We start from the raw sequence: 18,018 nt of genomic DNA, 5'->3' as shown, positions 1-18,018 counted from the left end.
CGTACAATTGACCACTAAATGGTAACACCCGAATACGTTTTTCAACTTGTTTAAAGGCCTACTGAAATGAGATTTTCTTATTTAAACGGGGGTAGCAGGTCCATTATATGTGTCATACTTGATCATTTCGCGATATTGCCATATTTTTGCTGAAAGGATTTAGTAGAGAACATCCACGATAAAGTTTGCAGCTTTTGGTCACTAATAAAAAAGCCTTGCCTGTACCGGAAGTAGCAGACGATGTGCGCGTGACGTCACGGGTTGTAGGGCTCCTCACATCCTCACATTGTTTATAATCATAGCCACCAGCAGCAAGAACGATTCGGACCGAGAAAGCGACGATTTCCCCGTTAAATTGAGCGAGGATGAAAGATTTGTGGATGAGGAAAGTGAGAGTGAAGATTAGAAAAAAAAATAAAAAAGACTATACAGTGGGAGCGATTCAGATGTTATTAGACAAATTTACTAGGATAATTCTGGAAAATCCCTTATCTGCTTATTGTGTTACTAGTGTTTTAGTGAGATTATATGGTCGTAACTGTACAACCTGAAGATTGGCCCCGCACCTTTCTTCAGCGCCAGTCGACGGGTGGTGGCGATGCCCATTTCTGCCCTTCGCAAGGAACCCTCTTCGAAACATGATCTTTCGAAAGGATTGCTGCATAATACACTGTACTTTGTGTGTGTGGTCCACTCCAACCGTGTTTGTTTGACCCCTCTGTTCCATAGTAAAGCTTCACCAGCCGCAATACACCGCTTCCAATCTACAGCTTTCTTCTTTGATGTCTCCATTATTCATTGAACAAATTGCAAAAGATTCAGCAACACAGTTGTCCAGAATACTGTGGAATTATGCGATGAAAACAGACGACTTATAGCTGGGAACGATGCTGGAACAAAATGTCCTCTGCAATGCGTGATGTCATGCGCACGCGTCATCATACCGCGACGTTTCAGCAGGATACTTCGGCGCGAAATTTAAAATTGCCGTATTGGCATGTGTTGCAATGTTAAGATTTCATCATTGATATATAAACTATCAGACTGCGTGGTCGGTAGTTGTGGGTTTCAGTAGGCCTTAAAGTCGGGGTCCACGTACAGTGGGGCAAAAAAGTATTTAGTCAGCCAATGATGACAGAGGTCTGTAATTTTCATCATAGGTACACTTCAACTGTGAGAGACAGAATGTGGGAAAATAATCCAGGAATTCACATTGTAGGAATTTTAAAGAATTTATTTGTAAATTATAGTGGAAAATAAGTATTTGGTCACTTCAAACAAGGAAGATCTCTGGCTCTCACAGACCTGTAACTTCTTCTTTAAGAAGCTCTTCTGTCCTCCACTCGTTACTTGTATTAATGGCACTTGTTTGAACTCCTTATCTGTATAAAAGACACCTGTCCACAGCCTCAAACAGTCAGACTCCAAACTCCACTATGGCCAAGACCAAAGAGCTGTCGAAGGACACCAGGAAAAGAACAGGGAAGAGTGAATCTACAATATGCAAGCAGCTTGGTGTGAAAAAATCAACTGTGGGAGCAATTATCAGACAATGGAAGACATACAAGACCATTGATAATCTTCCTCGATCTGGGGTTTGCACGCAAGATCTCATCCTGTGGGGCCAAAAGGATCATGAAAACGGTGAGCAAAAATCCCAGAACCACACGGGGGGACCTGGTGAATGACCTGCAGAGAGCTGGGACCAAAGTAACAAAGGTTACCATCAGTAACACACTACGCCGACAGGGAATCAAATCCTGCAGTGCCAGACGTGTCCTCCTGCTTAAGCCAGTGCATGTCCAGGCCCGTCTGATGTTTGCCAGAGAGCACATGGGAGAATGTCATGTGGTCAGATGAAACCAAAATAGAACTTTTTGGTATAAACTCAACTCGTCGTGTTTGGAGGAAGAAGAATACTTAGTTGCATCACAAGAACACCATACCTACTGTGAAGCATGGGAGTGGAAACATCATGCTTTGGGGCTGTTTTTCTGCTAAGGGGACAGGACGATTGATCCGTGTTAAGGAAAGAATGAATGGGGCCATGTATCGTGAGATTTTGAGCCAAAACCTCCTTCAATCAGTGAGAGCTTTGAATGGTTGACCAAATACTTATTTTCCACCATAATTTACAAATAAAATCTTTAAAATTCCCACAATGTGAATTCCTGGATTTTTTTTTCACATTCTGTCTCTCACAGTTGAAGTGTACCTCTGATGAAAATTTCAGACCGCCGTCATCATTTTAAGTGGGAGAACTTGCACAATCGGTGGCTGACTAAATAATTAATGGTGTCCAACCATTCGCAGCCCGAGTAGTTATTGTTGAAACATTTGCATTTTGTGAGCACATCTGCAGTTGGCGTGATTAAGACAAGCGGAGTGTTGGTTAGGTAACAGCAGGTACAAGAACTGGACCAGATCCAGAAGCGACTCGGCATCCACGCTCACAGCGTTCGTTCCAACGAACAAGAGTGTGTGCGCAGGGGTGGGAGTGAAGAAACACGGGGGGTATTCCGCCGTCACGACCGCGCGGACCCTCGCCCGTCCCGGTGTGGAAACGGGAGAGTCGAGGCAGCTGGGGACCGGAGTGGGCGGGCGGGGAAAGTATTTTTGGAACCAGCGGGAAACCTGCAGCAGCAGTGGGGCCTGGTACCGGGCTTCCCTCACACACTCCCACTCCCAAGTAGAGGTGCGTTCAAAGGAAGCACCACGCTTCCGCCGCGCTACCCTTGCTTCTTTAACGGCCTGGCGTTTGAAAGATGGAGTATGATATATAACCGCTCATCACACGGCAGTGAATGAGTGTGAGAGAGCAGATTTGGCAGCTGAGGCGAGTAGAATATATTTATAGAAAAAAAAAACCTGTTTCCGGTAAAGGTTTCTGGGTTGTTTTTTTTTTTTTTTTTTAACTCTCCCAATCCATTTTTTGCGGTGTCTTACAGGCCTCATTGTGCATCCAGGTTTAGATTAAAGATGTTCCCTGCGCTAAGGCCCAAGGGCTGAGATTTCAATGTGAGACATGTCAGAATGTGTTTCGGGGGAGGCAGATGGATTTCACCGGCTCTTGTTCAACCTTACAAAATTTTTAATTTATTTATATTTTCTTTCCTCCATTGGACCGCTCCAAAAAAAATCCGCTTTCCTTCCACGGACCTAAAAACGGCGTCCCTGAAAAACACTTAGGGCTGAATGTTGATGTGTTTGCCGGCTGATATGTAAGCATTTAATTGCTCTGTTCTTTAACATCCTCAATTCCCTGCAGCATCACCAAATTAGGCTTTTAAAAATAAATTATGTATTTTATTTAATTTTTTTTAAACATAACACTATTTCTTTCCTCTCCGTGGTATGGATCTCTTTAAAGGTCTACTGAAATGAGATTTTCTTATTTAAACGGGGATAGCAGGTCCATTCTATGTGTCATACTTGATCATTTCGCGATATTGCCATATTTTTGCTGAAATAATTTAGTAGAGAACATTAACGATAAAGTTCGCAACTTTTGGTCGCTAATAAAAAAGCCTTGCCTTTACCGGAAGTAGCAGACGATGACGTCACCGGTGTGAGGGCTCTGTCACGCCGAATTTCTTCCCCCTACAAAAACCTTCCCCCCGGAAGACATTTGGCGTTAATGCCTGAAGGACCCCAATGAGGGTGGAAGGACCTTAAAGCAGCCCACACAGCTGCCTGTTTTAAAAAAATTATAATTGGCTTGATTGTCATCGGTGAGGAAAAAATATTAGCATTCCAGCATGCTAACCTTTCAATGTATTTTTGCTTCGCTAATTTTGCAGCTGTAACCCTTAAGAGTCATATAACTTGGTATTGTTCCGCTCTCATTGGGGTCCTTCGGGCATTGGAGGGGCTTCAGGGGGGAAGGTTTTTGTAGGGGGAAGAAATTTGGCGTGACAGCTCCTCACGTCCTCACATTGTTTATAATGGGAGCCTCCAGCAGCAAGAGCTATTCGGACCGAGAAAACGACAATTTCCCCATTAATTTGAGCAAAGATGAAAGATTTGTGGATGAGGATATTGATAGCGAAGGACTAGAAAAAAAACAAAAACTAAAAAATAAAGTTAAAAAAAAAAGGCGATTGCATTGGGACGGATTCAGATGTTTTTAGACACATTTACTAGGATAATTCTGACAAATCCCTTATCTTTCTATTGTGTTGCTAGTGTTTTAGTGAGATTAAATAGTACCTGATAGTCGGAGGGGTGTGTCCACGGGTGTCTTGACGCCAGTCTCTCAGGGAAGTCGACGGCAGCTGCATGGACGGCGCAAGCTCCGCTGATAAGTAAGAGGCGACCTTTTACCACAATTTTCTCACCGAAACCCGCGGGTTGACAAGTGGTCGGGAACCATGTTTGCTTGACCACTCTGATCCATAGAAAAGCTTCACCTGCGGGAATTTTAAACAAGGAAACACCGTGTGTTTGTGTGGCTAAAGGCTAAAGCTTCCCACCTCCATCTTTCTACTTTGACTTCTCCATTATTAATTGAACAAATTGCAAAAGATTCAGCAACACGGATGTCCAGAATACTGTGTAATTGCGCGATGAAAAGAAATGACTTTTAGCCGCAAATGGTGCTGCGCTAATATGTCCCCTCCAACCCAAGACGTGACGCGCACGCGTCATCATTCCACGACGTTTTCAACAAGAAAGTCCGCGGGAAATTTAAAATTGTAAATTAGTAAACTAAAAAGGCCGTATTGGCATGTGTTGCAATGTTAATATTTCATCATTGATATATAAACTATCAGACTGCGTAGTCTGTAGTAGTGGGATTCAGTAGGCATTTAAAGCAGGGGTCTCAAACTCTGTTTAACTAGGAGCCATTGGAGGTAAAGCTGTACTACTTTTTTTTTTTTTTTGCTGTACTACATTTTAAAAACTACTGGCTAACTATTGGACCCAAACAAAATTGTTTTAAATTAACCCAGCAAGATGGGTTGGTAACACTTTGGTATGGGGAACCATTAATTAGTTGCTTATTAAATGCAAATTAGTAACATATTGGTTCTTAAAGGCCTACTGAAACCCACTACTACCGATTTTCCATGACAAAAATAAATAAATAAATACATAAATAAATAAATAATTCCCCCCAACAAGCACATTCTGAAAATGTACAAATCTTATTTATTTATTTACACTTAAATGTTGCGGTTATTAGTATTCTATCTTTATTTTTCGTCATTTATACTTTCTGAATAAATTATGTGAGAATGCTCATCAAAACTCATTGGTGTTAATTTTCAATCCATCACGATAAAATAATAATATCAAAATCAAATTACAGGAGGCTATTCATGTGGTTTGCTTATTTTCCACGAATGGTGCACTAACATCATGTGGTTTATTATTATATTTTGTTTTACATATGTAGCACTATCTACAACAATACAAATAATTGCTATTGTGACATCTAGTGGACACATTTAGAACAGCAGTTTATTTTCATTCGAAAATGTCTGATCATTTCACTTTTTATGTATTCAACCCAAAGGCTGGGTTATTTTTAACTGCAATGCTGGGTCAATTGTACCAACTTAATGGGTTATTTTAATGTGTTTAGTTGTCTCTGCATGCAGAGGCTAATATTGCAACTTGTAGTATCCAACATTTGTTTTGTAGTCTGAAGATCATAATGATTTATGTTTCCTACAGGAATGAGTAGTTTTTAAACTGTTCGCCATCTTTCCTTTGCAGACCAAATTCACCACCATAGACTTTGTGTATGAAGATTTTTTTTTTTTATATATATAATCAATCATAAGAAATTGTTATGAGTGATTTCGATTTTGAACTGCTTTTCACGAACAGTGAACCATACAACTAGGTTACTGGTTGGACCACAACAACTAACCAACTCCTTAGGAATAACTCATAAAAATGACCCAGAAGGTTCAACCCAGCGTTTGGGTAGAAAAATTCAACCAGCAATTTTTGTGTGTAGAATATGTCAAAGCTTTACCGTGACCACAGTTTGAGACAAAGAAACACTGGTGTGTTGTTTTTAGAACTGTGACTCTTTGGGCACCGCACAATTCGATTTGATTATTCGGTGTAATTGTACAAAAGACTGTGTCTGTAATGCTCTTTTTTTCTTTTTGTGTCATTGGGTTGCTTGAGTGTAGTTTCCCTTTTACGACACTGGAGGGGGCATTGAATGCATCATTACAACAGCTAGTTGTCATAGTGACGGTGAACTTCGACGTCAATTGTTTAATCGGCAATGTGCGTCAATACAAAGTGAGTTTTTTTTTATAGACACTTTAATTTCACTTGTTGTGTGCTTAAAACTGTATTGCAACTCATTTTGTCAGTTTTATTGTAGTGTAATGGTTGTTTGGCATCAGGTTCACAAGCTAACTGCTAGCTCAATATCATAACATGATTGAGGCCTGTTTGTAGCATTGGACATGTTTGTTAGCCCCAATTTACAATTTAGAAATTATTGTTGTGATGCTATTTACATTCTATTAATCATTATATTACCTAGGGGTGGAATTTTCACGATAGGGGGGTCGCAGCTTGCTGCGGGGTTGTTCTCCCAGGAAGGCAGAGGGACTACTCGGGATATGGGATGTAGGTAAAAACATGATTTAATCTTGACCAAAAAAAGGTACAAACAAAAGGCGCGCACATGGCGGAGGCAAAAACAACTTGGGACATGAAACATGAACTAAACAACGCAATAAACTGTGGTTTGAATAACAAAAGAACTTACCTGACATTGCATAAAACAAGCAAGACTTACTGTGGCAAGAACAGAGCATGAAACGAACACAATAACGCCAGGACGAACAACAAAAAATGACAGGCTTAAAGGCCTACTGAAACCCACTTCTACCGACCACGCAGTCTGATAGTTTATATATCAATGATGAAATATTAACATTGCAACACACGCCAATACGGCCTTTTTAGTTTACTAAATTGCAATTTCAAATTTCGCGCGCAGTATCCTGTTGAAAACGTCGGTATTGTAGCGGACATCTTTTTCCAGCCCGATCCAAGCTATAAGTTGTCTGCTTTAATCGCATAATTACACAGTATTCTGGACATCTGTGTTGCTGAATCTTTTACAATTTGTTCAATTAATAATGGAGAAGTCAAGGAAGGAATACGTAGGTGGGAAACGGTGTTTTGCAGCTGCCTTTAGCAACACAAACACAGCAGGTGTTTCCTTGTTAACATTCCCAAAGGTTGAAGCTTTACTATGGAACAGAGCAGTCAAGCGAACATAGTTCCCGGTTAGGTTTCGGTGAGAAAATTGTGGTAATAAGTCGGCTCTTACCGTAGACATGAGCGGAGCTTGCGTCCTCCTGCAGCTGCGGACTTTCTTGCCTCTTCCCACCGGAGACACTGGCGGTCACCACGCCCGTGGCCACACCCCTCCGACTTTCAGGTACAATATAATCTCACTAAAACACTAGTAACACAATAAGCAGATAAGAGATTTTCCAGAATTATCCTAATAAATGTGTCTAATAACATTTGAATCGCTCCCACTGCCCTCGCCTTTTTTTTTTCTATTCCTTCACTCTCATTATCCTCATCCACAAATCTTTCATCCTCGCTCAAATTAATGGGGAAATCGTCGCTTTCTCGGTCCGAATCGCTCTTGCTGCTGGTGGCTATGATTGTAAACAATGTGAGGAGCACTACAACCCGTGACGTCACGCGCACATTGTCTGCTACTTCCGGTACAGACAAGGCTTTTTTATTAGCGACCAAAAGTTGCGAACTTTATCGTCGATGTTCTCTACTAAATCCTTTCAGCAAAAATATGGCAATATCGCAAAATGATCAAGTATGACACATAGAATGGACCTGCTATCCCCGTTTAAATAAGAAAATCTCATTTCAGTAGGCCTTTAAATAGTGATGTGGTGATTGAAAACAGGTGCGTGAGTTCAAATGAATCAGGTGCGTGAGTTGTGAGGACAGGTGAAGTCATTGGTCGTCATGGTGACAAAACAGGGAGTGAAAAAACAGGAACTTAAAGAGTCCAAAGGTCAACAGAACATAGCCAAACAAGACATGATCAACAAGACATGACATGGATGTTCAAATTTTGTACATTTATGTAAACCGTGTATACTAGGCTGACCATATTGTCAGATCCCAAAAGGAGAAAACATATATGCGTGCCAAGGCGGGCAGCACGCCAAGGCCGGGACTAGGTGAAAAATTGCCAATGATACTTGAACTTGCTTTATAAATACAAACCCTGTTTCCATTTGAGTTGGTAAATTGTTAGGTGTAAATATAAACGGAATACAATGATTCGTAAATCATTTTCAACCCATATTCAGTTTAATGCACTATAAAGACAGGATATTTGATGTTCAAACTCATAAACTTGATTTTTTTTTGCAAATAATTAACATAGAATTTCATGGCTGCAACATGTGCCAAAGTAGTTGGGAAAGGGCATGTTCACCACTGTGTTACATCACCTTTTCTTTTAACAACACTCAATAAACGTTTGGGAACTGAGGAAACTAATTGTTGAAGCTTTGAAAGTGGAATTCTTTCCCATTCTTGTTTTATGTAGAGCTTCAGTCATTCAACAGTCCGGGGTCTCCGCTGTCGTATTTTACGTTTCATAATGCGCCACACATTTTCGATGGGAGACAGGTCTGGACTGCAGGCGGGCCAGAAAAAGTACCTGCACTCTTTTACTACGAAACCACGCTTTTGTAACACGTGGCTTGGCATTATCTTGCTGAAATAAGCAGGGGCATCCATGATAACGTTGCTTGGATGACAACATATGTTGCTCCAAAACCTGTATGGACCATTCAGCATTAATGGTGCCTTCACAGATGTGTAAGTTATCCATGCCTTGGGCACTAATGCACCCCCATACCATCACAGATGCTGGCTTTTGAACTTTGCGCCTATAACAATCCGGATGTTTTTTTCCCTCTTTGTTCCGGAGGACACCACGTCCAAAGTTTCCAAGTATAATTTGAAATGCGGACTCGTCAGACCACAGAACACTTTTCCACTTTGCATCAGTCCATCTTAGATGAGCTCGGGCCCAGCGAAGCCAGCGGCGTTCCTCGGTGTTGTCCATAAATGGGTTTTGCTTTGCATAGCAGAGTTTTAACTTGCACTTACAGATGTAGCGACCAACTGTAGTTACTGAAAGTGGTTTTATGAAGTGTTCCTGAGCCCATGTTGTGATATCCTTTACACACTGATGTCGGTTTTTGATGCAGTACCGCCTGAGGGTCCAAAGGTCCGTAATATCATCGCTTACATGCAGTGATTTCTCCAGATTCTCTGAACCTTTTGATGATTTTACGGACCGTAGATGGTAAAATCCCTAAATTCATTGCAATAGCTTGTTGAGAAATGTCGTTCTAAAACTGTTCGACAATTTGCTTACAAAGTGGTGACCCTCTCCCCATCCTTGTTTGTGAATTACTTAGCATTTCATGGAAGCTGCTTTTATACCCAATCATGGCACCCACCTGTTCCCAATTAGCCTCCTCACCTGTGGGATGTTTCAGATAAGTGTTTGATGAGCATGTTTCAACTTTATCATTATTTATTGCCACCTTTCCCAACTTCTTTGTCACGTGTTGCTGGCATCAAATTCTAAAGTTAATGATTATTAGCAAACAAAAAACATTTATCAGTTTGAACATCAAATATGTTGTCTTTGTAGCATATTCAACTGAATATGGGTTGAAAATGATTTGCAAATCACAGTATTCCGTTTATATTTACATCTAACTCAATTTCCCAACTCATATGGAAATGGGGTTTGTAATATATTTATTTAAATAAAGCATTTTTTGTCCTCTGTTGACAGCAGTGTTGGCGCTAGGAATTTTCAAAATGGGGTCCCATGGACCCCATCAAGTCATAAAAATGGGGTCCCACAGTACATTTTTGGGGTCCCACTTTTTTGTAAGCGTTTTGAAAACAAATGATAAACGTGTGCATTGTCCTGTTATATCTCACATTATATACTGTTTTGGAAAAATGGTTGTCCTAAACGTTACTTCATTCATTAAAAGAAATCATATAAAAAGAAGACAAATTTGTATACATATGTAAATGTATTCAGTTATAAACATTCATTCACTTTCTTCTTTCCTTCATGGATCCAAACTTTACCGCTGCTGGTTTAATAAGTTGTAGGTGTATTTATTTCAGTATGAAAGTGTAAAAAGTGTTTTGCTTCGGTCATGAACAAATGATAATGGTGTGCCAGGGCATACATGCATTTTATATTTAACGCTTAAATCTCTGGAGTCTACATCAACTTCGGATCTATTCCTCATTTCACAGGGTTTTAGTTTTTTATATGTCGTTTTTTTATTTGTTTGTTTCCCGCCCTTTTTTGTCAAAGAAAAGTATGTTTTTTTTATGGCAAACACACAAAATATGCAAAATCTTTCACCAAAAATATTTTTCAAAGTGCAATATTTGATGTCACGTAATCGGCGTTGGGGGGCGGGGGGTGTGTGTATATTGTAGCATCCCGGAAGAGTGAGTGTTGCATGGGTTTCTGGGTATTTGTTCTGTATGGTTTATGTTGTGTTACGGTGCAAATGTTCTTCCGAAATGTGTTTGGCATTTTTGTTTGGTGTGGGTTCCCAGTGTGGCGCATATTTGTAACAGTGTTCAAGTTGTTTATACGGCCACCCTCAGTGTGACCTGTATGGCTGTTTTTCAAGTATGGCTTATTTGACAATTTATCTACTACCCTGCTCTCTCTGTCTCTGTCCCTCCCTCACGAATGCACACCTTCGCAACTTCTTTTTTATTTAACCCCTCTGAATTCTGTAAATACATTGAAAATACACGCAACCTTGTCACAAAACGCCGGACATTTGAGGCATTTAAGAAACCCCGCCCAGACACCCTGGACAGTCCTGCAAAAGAGGACATGTGTGGGGAAAAGAGGACGTATGGTCAGTCTATGTATACACAGCTAAGTGATGAATATTTAACATCCCTGTTGCAGGTTTGTGCTTGTATTTCATTGCATTGTGGTCACTTAAATTTATTCATAATGATTATATTATTTTGTATCGGAAACCACACACACGCAAACGAACAACTCATGCATGCAACCTGCAAATCTGGACTTGGACAATCTATTATTTCTCCTCCACTCACCTGAACAAATAATTGCCGAGCTGACCCGACACCCTGAAGCATACTTGCCAACCTTGAGACCTCCAATTTCGGGAGGTGGGGGGCGTGGTTGGGGGCAAGGCGTGTTAGGTGGCGTGGTTAAGAGTGGAGGCGTGTATTTACCGCTAGATTCATGGATTCACCAAGTCAAGCATTTCATATATATATATATATATATATATATATATATATATATATATATATATATATATATAGAGAGAGAGAGATATATCTAGATATATATATATATATATATATATATATATATATATATATATATCTATATATATATATATATATAGATAGATATATATATATATCTAGATATATATATATATATATCTATATATATATATATATATCTATCTATATATATATATATGTATCTAGATATATATATATATATTTATATATATCTATATCTATATATATATATATATCTATATATATATATATCTATATATATATATAGATATACATATATATATATATATATAATATATATATTTATTTTATTTTTTATATATATATATATATATATATATACACATTCATATATACATATATAAATAAAATAAATACTTGAATTTCAGTGTTCATTTATTTACACATTTACTCACACATAACACTCATCTACTCATTGTTGAGTTGAGGGTTGAATATTTCATCCTTGTTTTTCTAACCAAATGCATGTACAGTAGATGGCAGTATTGTCCTGTTTAAGAGTGTCACAACACAGTGCTGTTTGGCAGACAAACTGCTTTACGGTAGACAAATTCGGACTGCTGTTGCTGTTGTTGTGTGTTGTTTTACCGCGCTGGGAGGACGTTAATGAAACTGCCTAACAATAAACCCACATAAGAAATCAAGGACTTGTCCTCGATCATTCTACAGTTATAATGTTATTGGGCAGACACTCTCTTTATACACGTCACTTAGGTCCGCATGGAGCTGGAGGGGGCGTGGCCTCCAGATCTGCCTGAATTTCGGGAGGTTTTCGGGAGAAAATTTGTCCCGGGAGGTTTTCGGGAGAGGCGCTGAATTTCGGGAGTCTCCTGGAAAATCCGGGAGGGTTTGCAAGTATGCCCTGAAGTGATTGCTAATCCATGTTAAACCAGTCGTAGTCGTCACTACAGTAATGATTCGATTCAGAATTGATTCCCGATTCAAAACGATTCTCCATTCAAAATACATATTTTTTCAACAGCGTTGAGTGCCAGTCCTTTGGTTCATTACATTCCTCCATAAAGTAGATGAACAGCTCTGATACATTTCTACATCACTTAAAATAAAATTGGTTTTAGTGCAATACAATTCTACCCAAGCATTTAATAAAGTCAAATACAAATAAGGCAACAAGAGAAGTATCCAACACTTCTAACAATAACGACACAACAATATTAAGCCACAATTCAACAGCATGGAGCCACAACACAACAACATACAGTATAGCCAAAACACAGCCTGATAAAGACACAACACAGTGTTATGATCCGTCGCCCGGATCATAGCATATACTGGTTTTGGCATAGCTCGGTTGGTAGAGTGGCCGTGCCAGCAACTTGAGGGTTGCAGGTTCGATTCCCGCTTGTGCCATCCTAGTTACTGCCGTTGTGTCCTTGGGCAAGACACTTTACCCACCTGCTCCCAGTGCCACCCACACTGGTTTAAATGTAACTTAGATATTGGGTTTCACTATGTAAAGCGCTTTGAGTCACTTGAGAAAAGCGCTATATAAATATAATTCACTTCACACTTCACTTGTTCTGTTTTGGTATTATGTTCTGCTGATTTTTACCTTAGTTCATGTTGGCACTTCCTTATTTATCTTGTTACCATAGTTTCTGATTTGTTTTACTTGCCCTTTCCTCCAGACACACACCTGTTTTTGTTAATGACTTCTCTATTTAAGCCTGCCTTCTCCGGTCTTTCATTCTTGATCCTTTGTTTGCGGTAAGCAACACTCATGAGACATTATTTACTGTGCTAAGTTACCTCTCAGCTTCCCGTGCGCTCGGCATGTCATTTTTGGACTCTTGTTTCCGTGCTAAGTTTTAGCTTAGCTTCCCGTGCATTCAGCACGCGTTTTCTTATGTTCATTTGTGTCCATTTTTGTACCAGTCTTATCATTTTTGTATATTAAACCAAGCTCTTACCTGCTATTCACGTTTGACTGGTCCTCGTGCATCTTGGGGGGACAAAACGCGCATCACGATGTGCATCCCTCGTGACACACAACATCATATAGCCACAATACAACAACATTAAGCCACAACACAACATTAACCCACAACACAACATTAAGCCACAACACTACAGCATGAAGCCACAGCACAACAAGATACACCCACAACACAACAACATAAAGTCACAACAAAAAAAAAACGTTATGCCACAACACAACAATATAAAGCTACAACACAACTTCACACCACAACACAAAGCCAAAAAACCCAAAACACAACCACATAAAGCCACAACACAACAATTTTTAATTACAACACTTTTTTAGCCACATTTTGGTAGTACAACCCATTAAAATGTCAACTATCTTTACCTGAATCAGGGGTGTCCACATTTTTTCCACTGAGGGCCGCACATGGAAAAATTAAAATAAGCGGGGGCATTTTGAAATTTTTCATTTTCAAACCATAACAAAACATATGGATTTTGTTGTTGTTTTTTTACTTTTAGGGCTCCCAGGGACCATAAAGGGTCTCAGTCATTACTGCTTATAAAACTTTAGGTTGATAGGAAGTAAAAAAAAAAAAAAAAAAAAGGTTTTATGCTTTTTTTGTCAAAGAAAACTTGTTTTTTTGTTTTTTTTTATAGTAAAACTGAAATATGCAGTTTTTAGTAATTAAAGCTATAAAAGATCAATAATGCAGGGCACCATTGATTTTAATTCATTATTAATTTTGAGAAATCACAGTGCAAAGATAAGTAAAATCCCATTAAATATAATTGGGATCCAAAAGGTGCTGCACTCATAAAGTGATACATTTTTATTAGTTTGTTTTTTTTACTTTCAACACTTCTCCCGTCCAAAGGCAAAACCTAGTAACTCAATTTTGGTCAAAACTGAGCTGATAATAATTTTGGAGTTCCTAGGTGATATGCTTTACATTAGTGTATGCGATATTGTCATTTGTTCCGTAAGTAAGCTGTTACGCGCATGGCAGGACCTAGCAACTACCACATAACCGCGTAGGTACAACAGAAAAACCTAGTATCTCAAGGGACCGATCGGAGCTTCTTTGTCAGTCGGCTTATTGTCTATAATGAGATATTTGCACGAATGGGGGCCGACGGTCAACCTGATTATATGATATTATGGCACGAGGGGATATTTGGAAGATTGGCCCAGGACGTTGCAAGCACCTTCATTAAATGTATTATTCTTGATTCTTCCCCTTGCATACTCTTTTGGGCAGATAACTGTGGAGGTGAAAATAAAAACTGGACGCTGTACACGGCTATTGCCCAATGTGCAAACGCAGAATGGGGTCCACCCGAGATTGTGATAAAATATTTGGAGAAAGGGCACACACGTTCATGAGAGCAGATTCAATCTATGGCTCAATCGGCAAGAAAATGAAAGCTCAAGAAGACATCTATACGTTTGGTGACTTTGTAAATCTTTGTAAGACAGCATCAAGATAGATTGGTTTTCCATTGTTTTCTCAAAATCAGCTAGAAGTGAGTTACTAGGTTTTGCCTTTGGACGGGAGACTTGTTACGAAATCAACTTCAGATATGTCTGTCGATTTTACGTTTGAACTATTTTGTTTGTTTTAAAGAAAACGTTGATGTTTTTATATGGGCAACCACACGATATATGCAATATCTTTTCCACATAAAACATTTTAAAGTGACATTTTTGAAGTAATTGGAGCCTTGAAAATAATTCATTGTAGCATTGATTTTTTTTGTCTTTTTTTTTTTTTTTTTCGCAATGGCAAAAACAGAAAAATGAAGACAAAAGAAAAAAAGCAGCCTGCAAGGCAGCTTTGGGTCAACATTACAACTTTTTCTTGTTATATTTCACATCATTCCAATTTTTTAAAATATTTTTAAAAACATTTTGCAATATCATTTCCAGAATGTGTGGCAATTAGCTGCGGGCCGCAAAAAGCCCCCGGGCCACACTTTGGACACCCCTGACCTAAATGCTCCTTGTGTGCAGCTTGTAGTTGTAACACGCTTACATGCAGCCATGTTATATGTGAAGTTATTGCACATCCATGGATGGACACCGAGGTGACGGCTTTTCAGTCACCGGGCTGCGAACCTTCACCTTCTCTTCTAAACAGATCTCCACAATGCTTTGCAGGAAAGGATGCAACAATACGACGAAGCCAAAACTGCAACCCAAAATAGATGCACCATGATTCACTACATGCCTCATGTCAGTAGTTTGGTGGCTGCACATTCTGCAACATCCTCAACATGAGATTCATTCTTGAACGTCTTTCGTGTGAGCCAGAAGGATTGCTACGCTATTTATTGTCCTGTGCTACTCGCACTTATTGTCGCAGCTCTGGAACCAAACAGATATTAGAAGGTAGTTGGAGTGTATTTGATCTCACAGGCGAGAGATCCCTGAGGGAAATCACTCCTCACTGCCTCTTCAAGTGCAAGCAGGCACCCACCTGCAAGCGCTACTCCCACACCTTGTCCAGGAGTGAGCCTTAAAATAACACAGGGCTACAGAAAAATACATATTTACCTTCCTCTGGGGCACGAAGCACACCCCTCCAGTTTTGAAAAGATTATGGAACTTTGCACAACTCATCAGCAAAACGGAGCTTATGCCATAAGCGAGGCTCTAAATTGTGAATTTGACTTATGTTAGGGAACTAAAGCTTTCAGAGTATTGACATAAACAATGCATGGAAGATTGCTATATTAGGTCTGGGCTCTTCAACATTTTCCAGACCAGGAACCCTTAAACCAGGGTGTCCGGCTCGTTTTCACTGGGGGCCACGTCGCAATTATGACTACCCCGACCCTCAGGGGAGTCGGGGGGGCAGTGTTTGTGTGTGTGTGTGTCCAGAGTCGGGACCCGGGGTGGCCCGCTCGCCTGTGCATCGGTTGGGGACATCTCTCTGCTGCTGACCCGTCTCCGCTCGGGATGGTCTCCCGCTGGCCCGACTATAGACTGGACTCTCACTATTATGTTAGATCCACTATGGACTGGACATTCACAATATTATGCTAGACCCACTCGACGTCCATTGCATCCAATCTCCCCTGGGGGGGTCACTCACATCTGCGGTCTTCTCCAAGGTTTCTCTTAGTCATTCACACTAACATTTCACTGGGTTGTGAGTTTTTCCTTGCCCTTAAATGGGCTTTGAACCGAGGATTTCGTTGTGGCTTGTGCAGCCCTTTGAGACACCTGTGATTTAGGGCTATATAAATAAAAATTGATTGATTGATTGATTGATATGAATAATACGTTCATGAATGAGTATATCCGTTCGGCCACCGTGTTCAAGGAAGAAGTCCGATCTACAAAATTTGTAGGCAGCATACCCCCTACCCCATTGAGCCGTCCTGGATGAACTGAAATTATTTTTTTTCAATCATTTTTGAACTTGCAAGCGTTCTTCTTCTTACTGGGGGCGGCCGTGCCAGAGACCTGAGGGTTGCAGGTTCGCTTCCCACCTATTGACATCCAAATCGCTGCCGTTGTGTCCTTGGGCAGGACACTTCACCCTTGCCCCCGGTGCCGCTCACACCGGGGAATGAATGATGAATGAATGATTGGTGGTGGTCGGAGGGGCCGTAGGCGCAAACTGGCAGCCACGCTTCCATCAGTCTACCCCAGGGCAGCTGTGGCTACAGATGTAGCTTACCACCACCAGGTGTGAATGAATGATGGGTTCCCACTTCACTGTGAGCTCTTTGAGTATCTAACAATAGAAAAGCGCGATATAAATCTAATTCATTATTATTATTATTATTATTATTACTCGTCGTCGCCATGTCTCTTCTTCGTTCTTCTGCTTCGTCTGTTATTTTTTTGAACATTACTACTTGCCGTAGTTTTGCAGCAATGCCTGATGGGAATCCGGATGTTGTGTGTCAGTTTATTAACGTGCCGGCTGGAATAAACACACGCTGAGAAATAGCTCCGTGCCTGCCTACTTTATGGGTTAAAGATAAACCTATGGATAATGGAAACATACAGTATATAATAGTCTCTTTTTGAGGCGAGAGAGGACTTTAGGGCAGTGCCTTTAAGGCATGCCCCCAATCTTGTTGTCCGGGTGGAAATCGGAGAAATTCGGGAGAATAGTCGCCCCGGGAGATTTTTGGGAGGGGAACTGAAATTCGGGAGTCTTCGGGGAATATCGGGAGGGTTGGCATGTATGCCCCGAGGGCTGCTGTGCAACTGTTTTTTTTTTATACAGTAAAATTCTGGAGACTGAGCTGCCAATTTTTGTTTTTACTGTAAAATCATTTTTGGGGGGAAGATTGTGTGTTTTTCAACTCTACAGAAAATTTGACGGATAACTTTCTTTGGAAGTTCAAGGCACAGGCAGCCGATGGAAGAGGGGTCAGTGCATCTGCCTCACAATACAAATATCCTGAGTAGTCCTGAGTTCAATCCCGGGCTCTGGATCATTTTGTGTGGAGTTTGCATGTTCTCCCCGTGAATGCATGAGTTCCCTCCGGGTACTCCGGCTTCCTCCCACTTCCAAAGACATGCGCCTGGGGATAGGTTGATTGCCAACACTAAATCGGCCTTAGTGTGTGAATGTGAGTGTGAATGTTGTCTGTCTATCTGTGTTGGCCCTGCAATGAGGTGGCGACTTGTCCAGGGTGAACCCC

The 18,018-nt window shown here is 40.4% G+C and overlaps 1 protein-coding gene across 1 annotated transcript in view; it reads left to right on the top strand.

Annotated features, from left to right (window-relative positions):
- The first annotated feature begins 5,155 nt into the window (after nucleotides 1-5,155).
- The window catches only part of LOC133560098 (early growth response protein 4), a 35,871-nt gene continuing 23,008 nt past the window's right edge, over nucleotides 5,156-18,018 (top strand). The window contains exon 1 of the mRNA XM_061912202.1: nucleotides 5,156-6,264. Coding sequence (XP_061768186.1) covers nucleotides 6,106-6,264 — 159 coding nt within the window. The 5' untranslated portion in view covers nucleotides 5,156-6,105. The remainder of the gene's footprint in view (nucleotides 6,265-18,018) is intronic.

The sequence above is a fragment of the Nerophis ophidion genome, linkage group LG01, assembly GCF_033978795.1.
Source record: "Nerophis ophidion isolate RoL-2023_Sa linkage group LG01, RoL_Noph_v1.0, whole genome shotgun sequence".
NCBI classification, from domain to species: domain Eukaryota; kingdom Metazoa; phylum Chordata; class Actinopteri; order Syngnathiformes; family Syngnathidae; genus Nerophis; species Nerophis ophidion.
The sequence above is the reverse complement of the archived record's forward strand: the minus strand, read 5'-3'. Positions and strand labels throughout refer to the sequence as shown.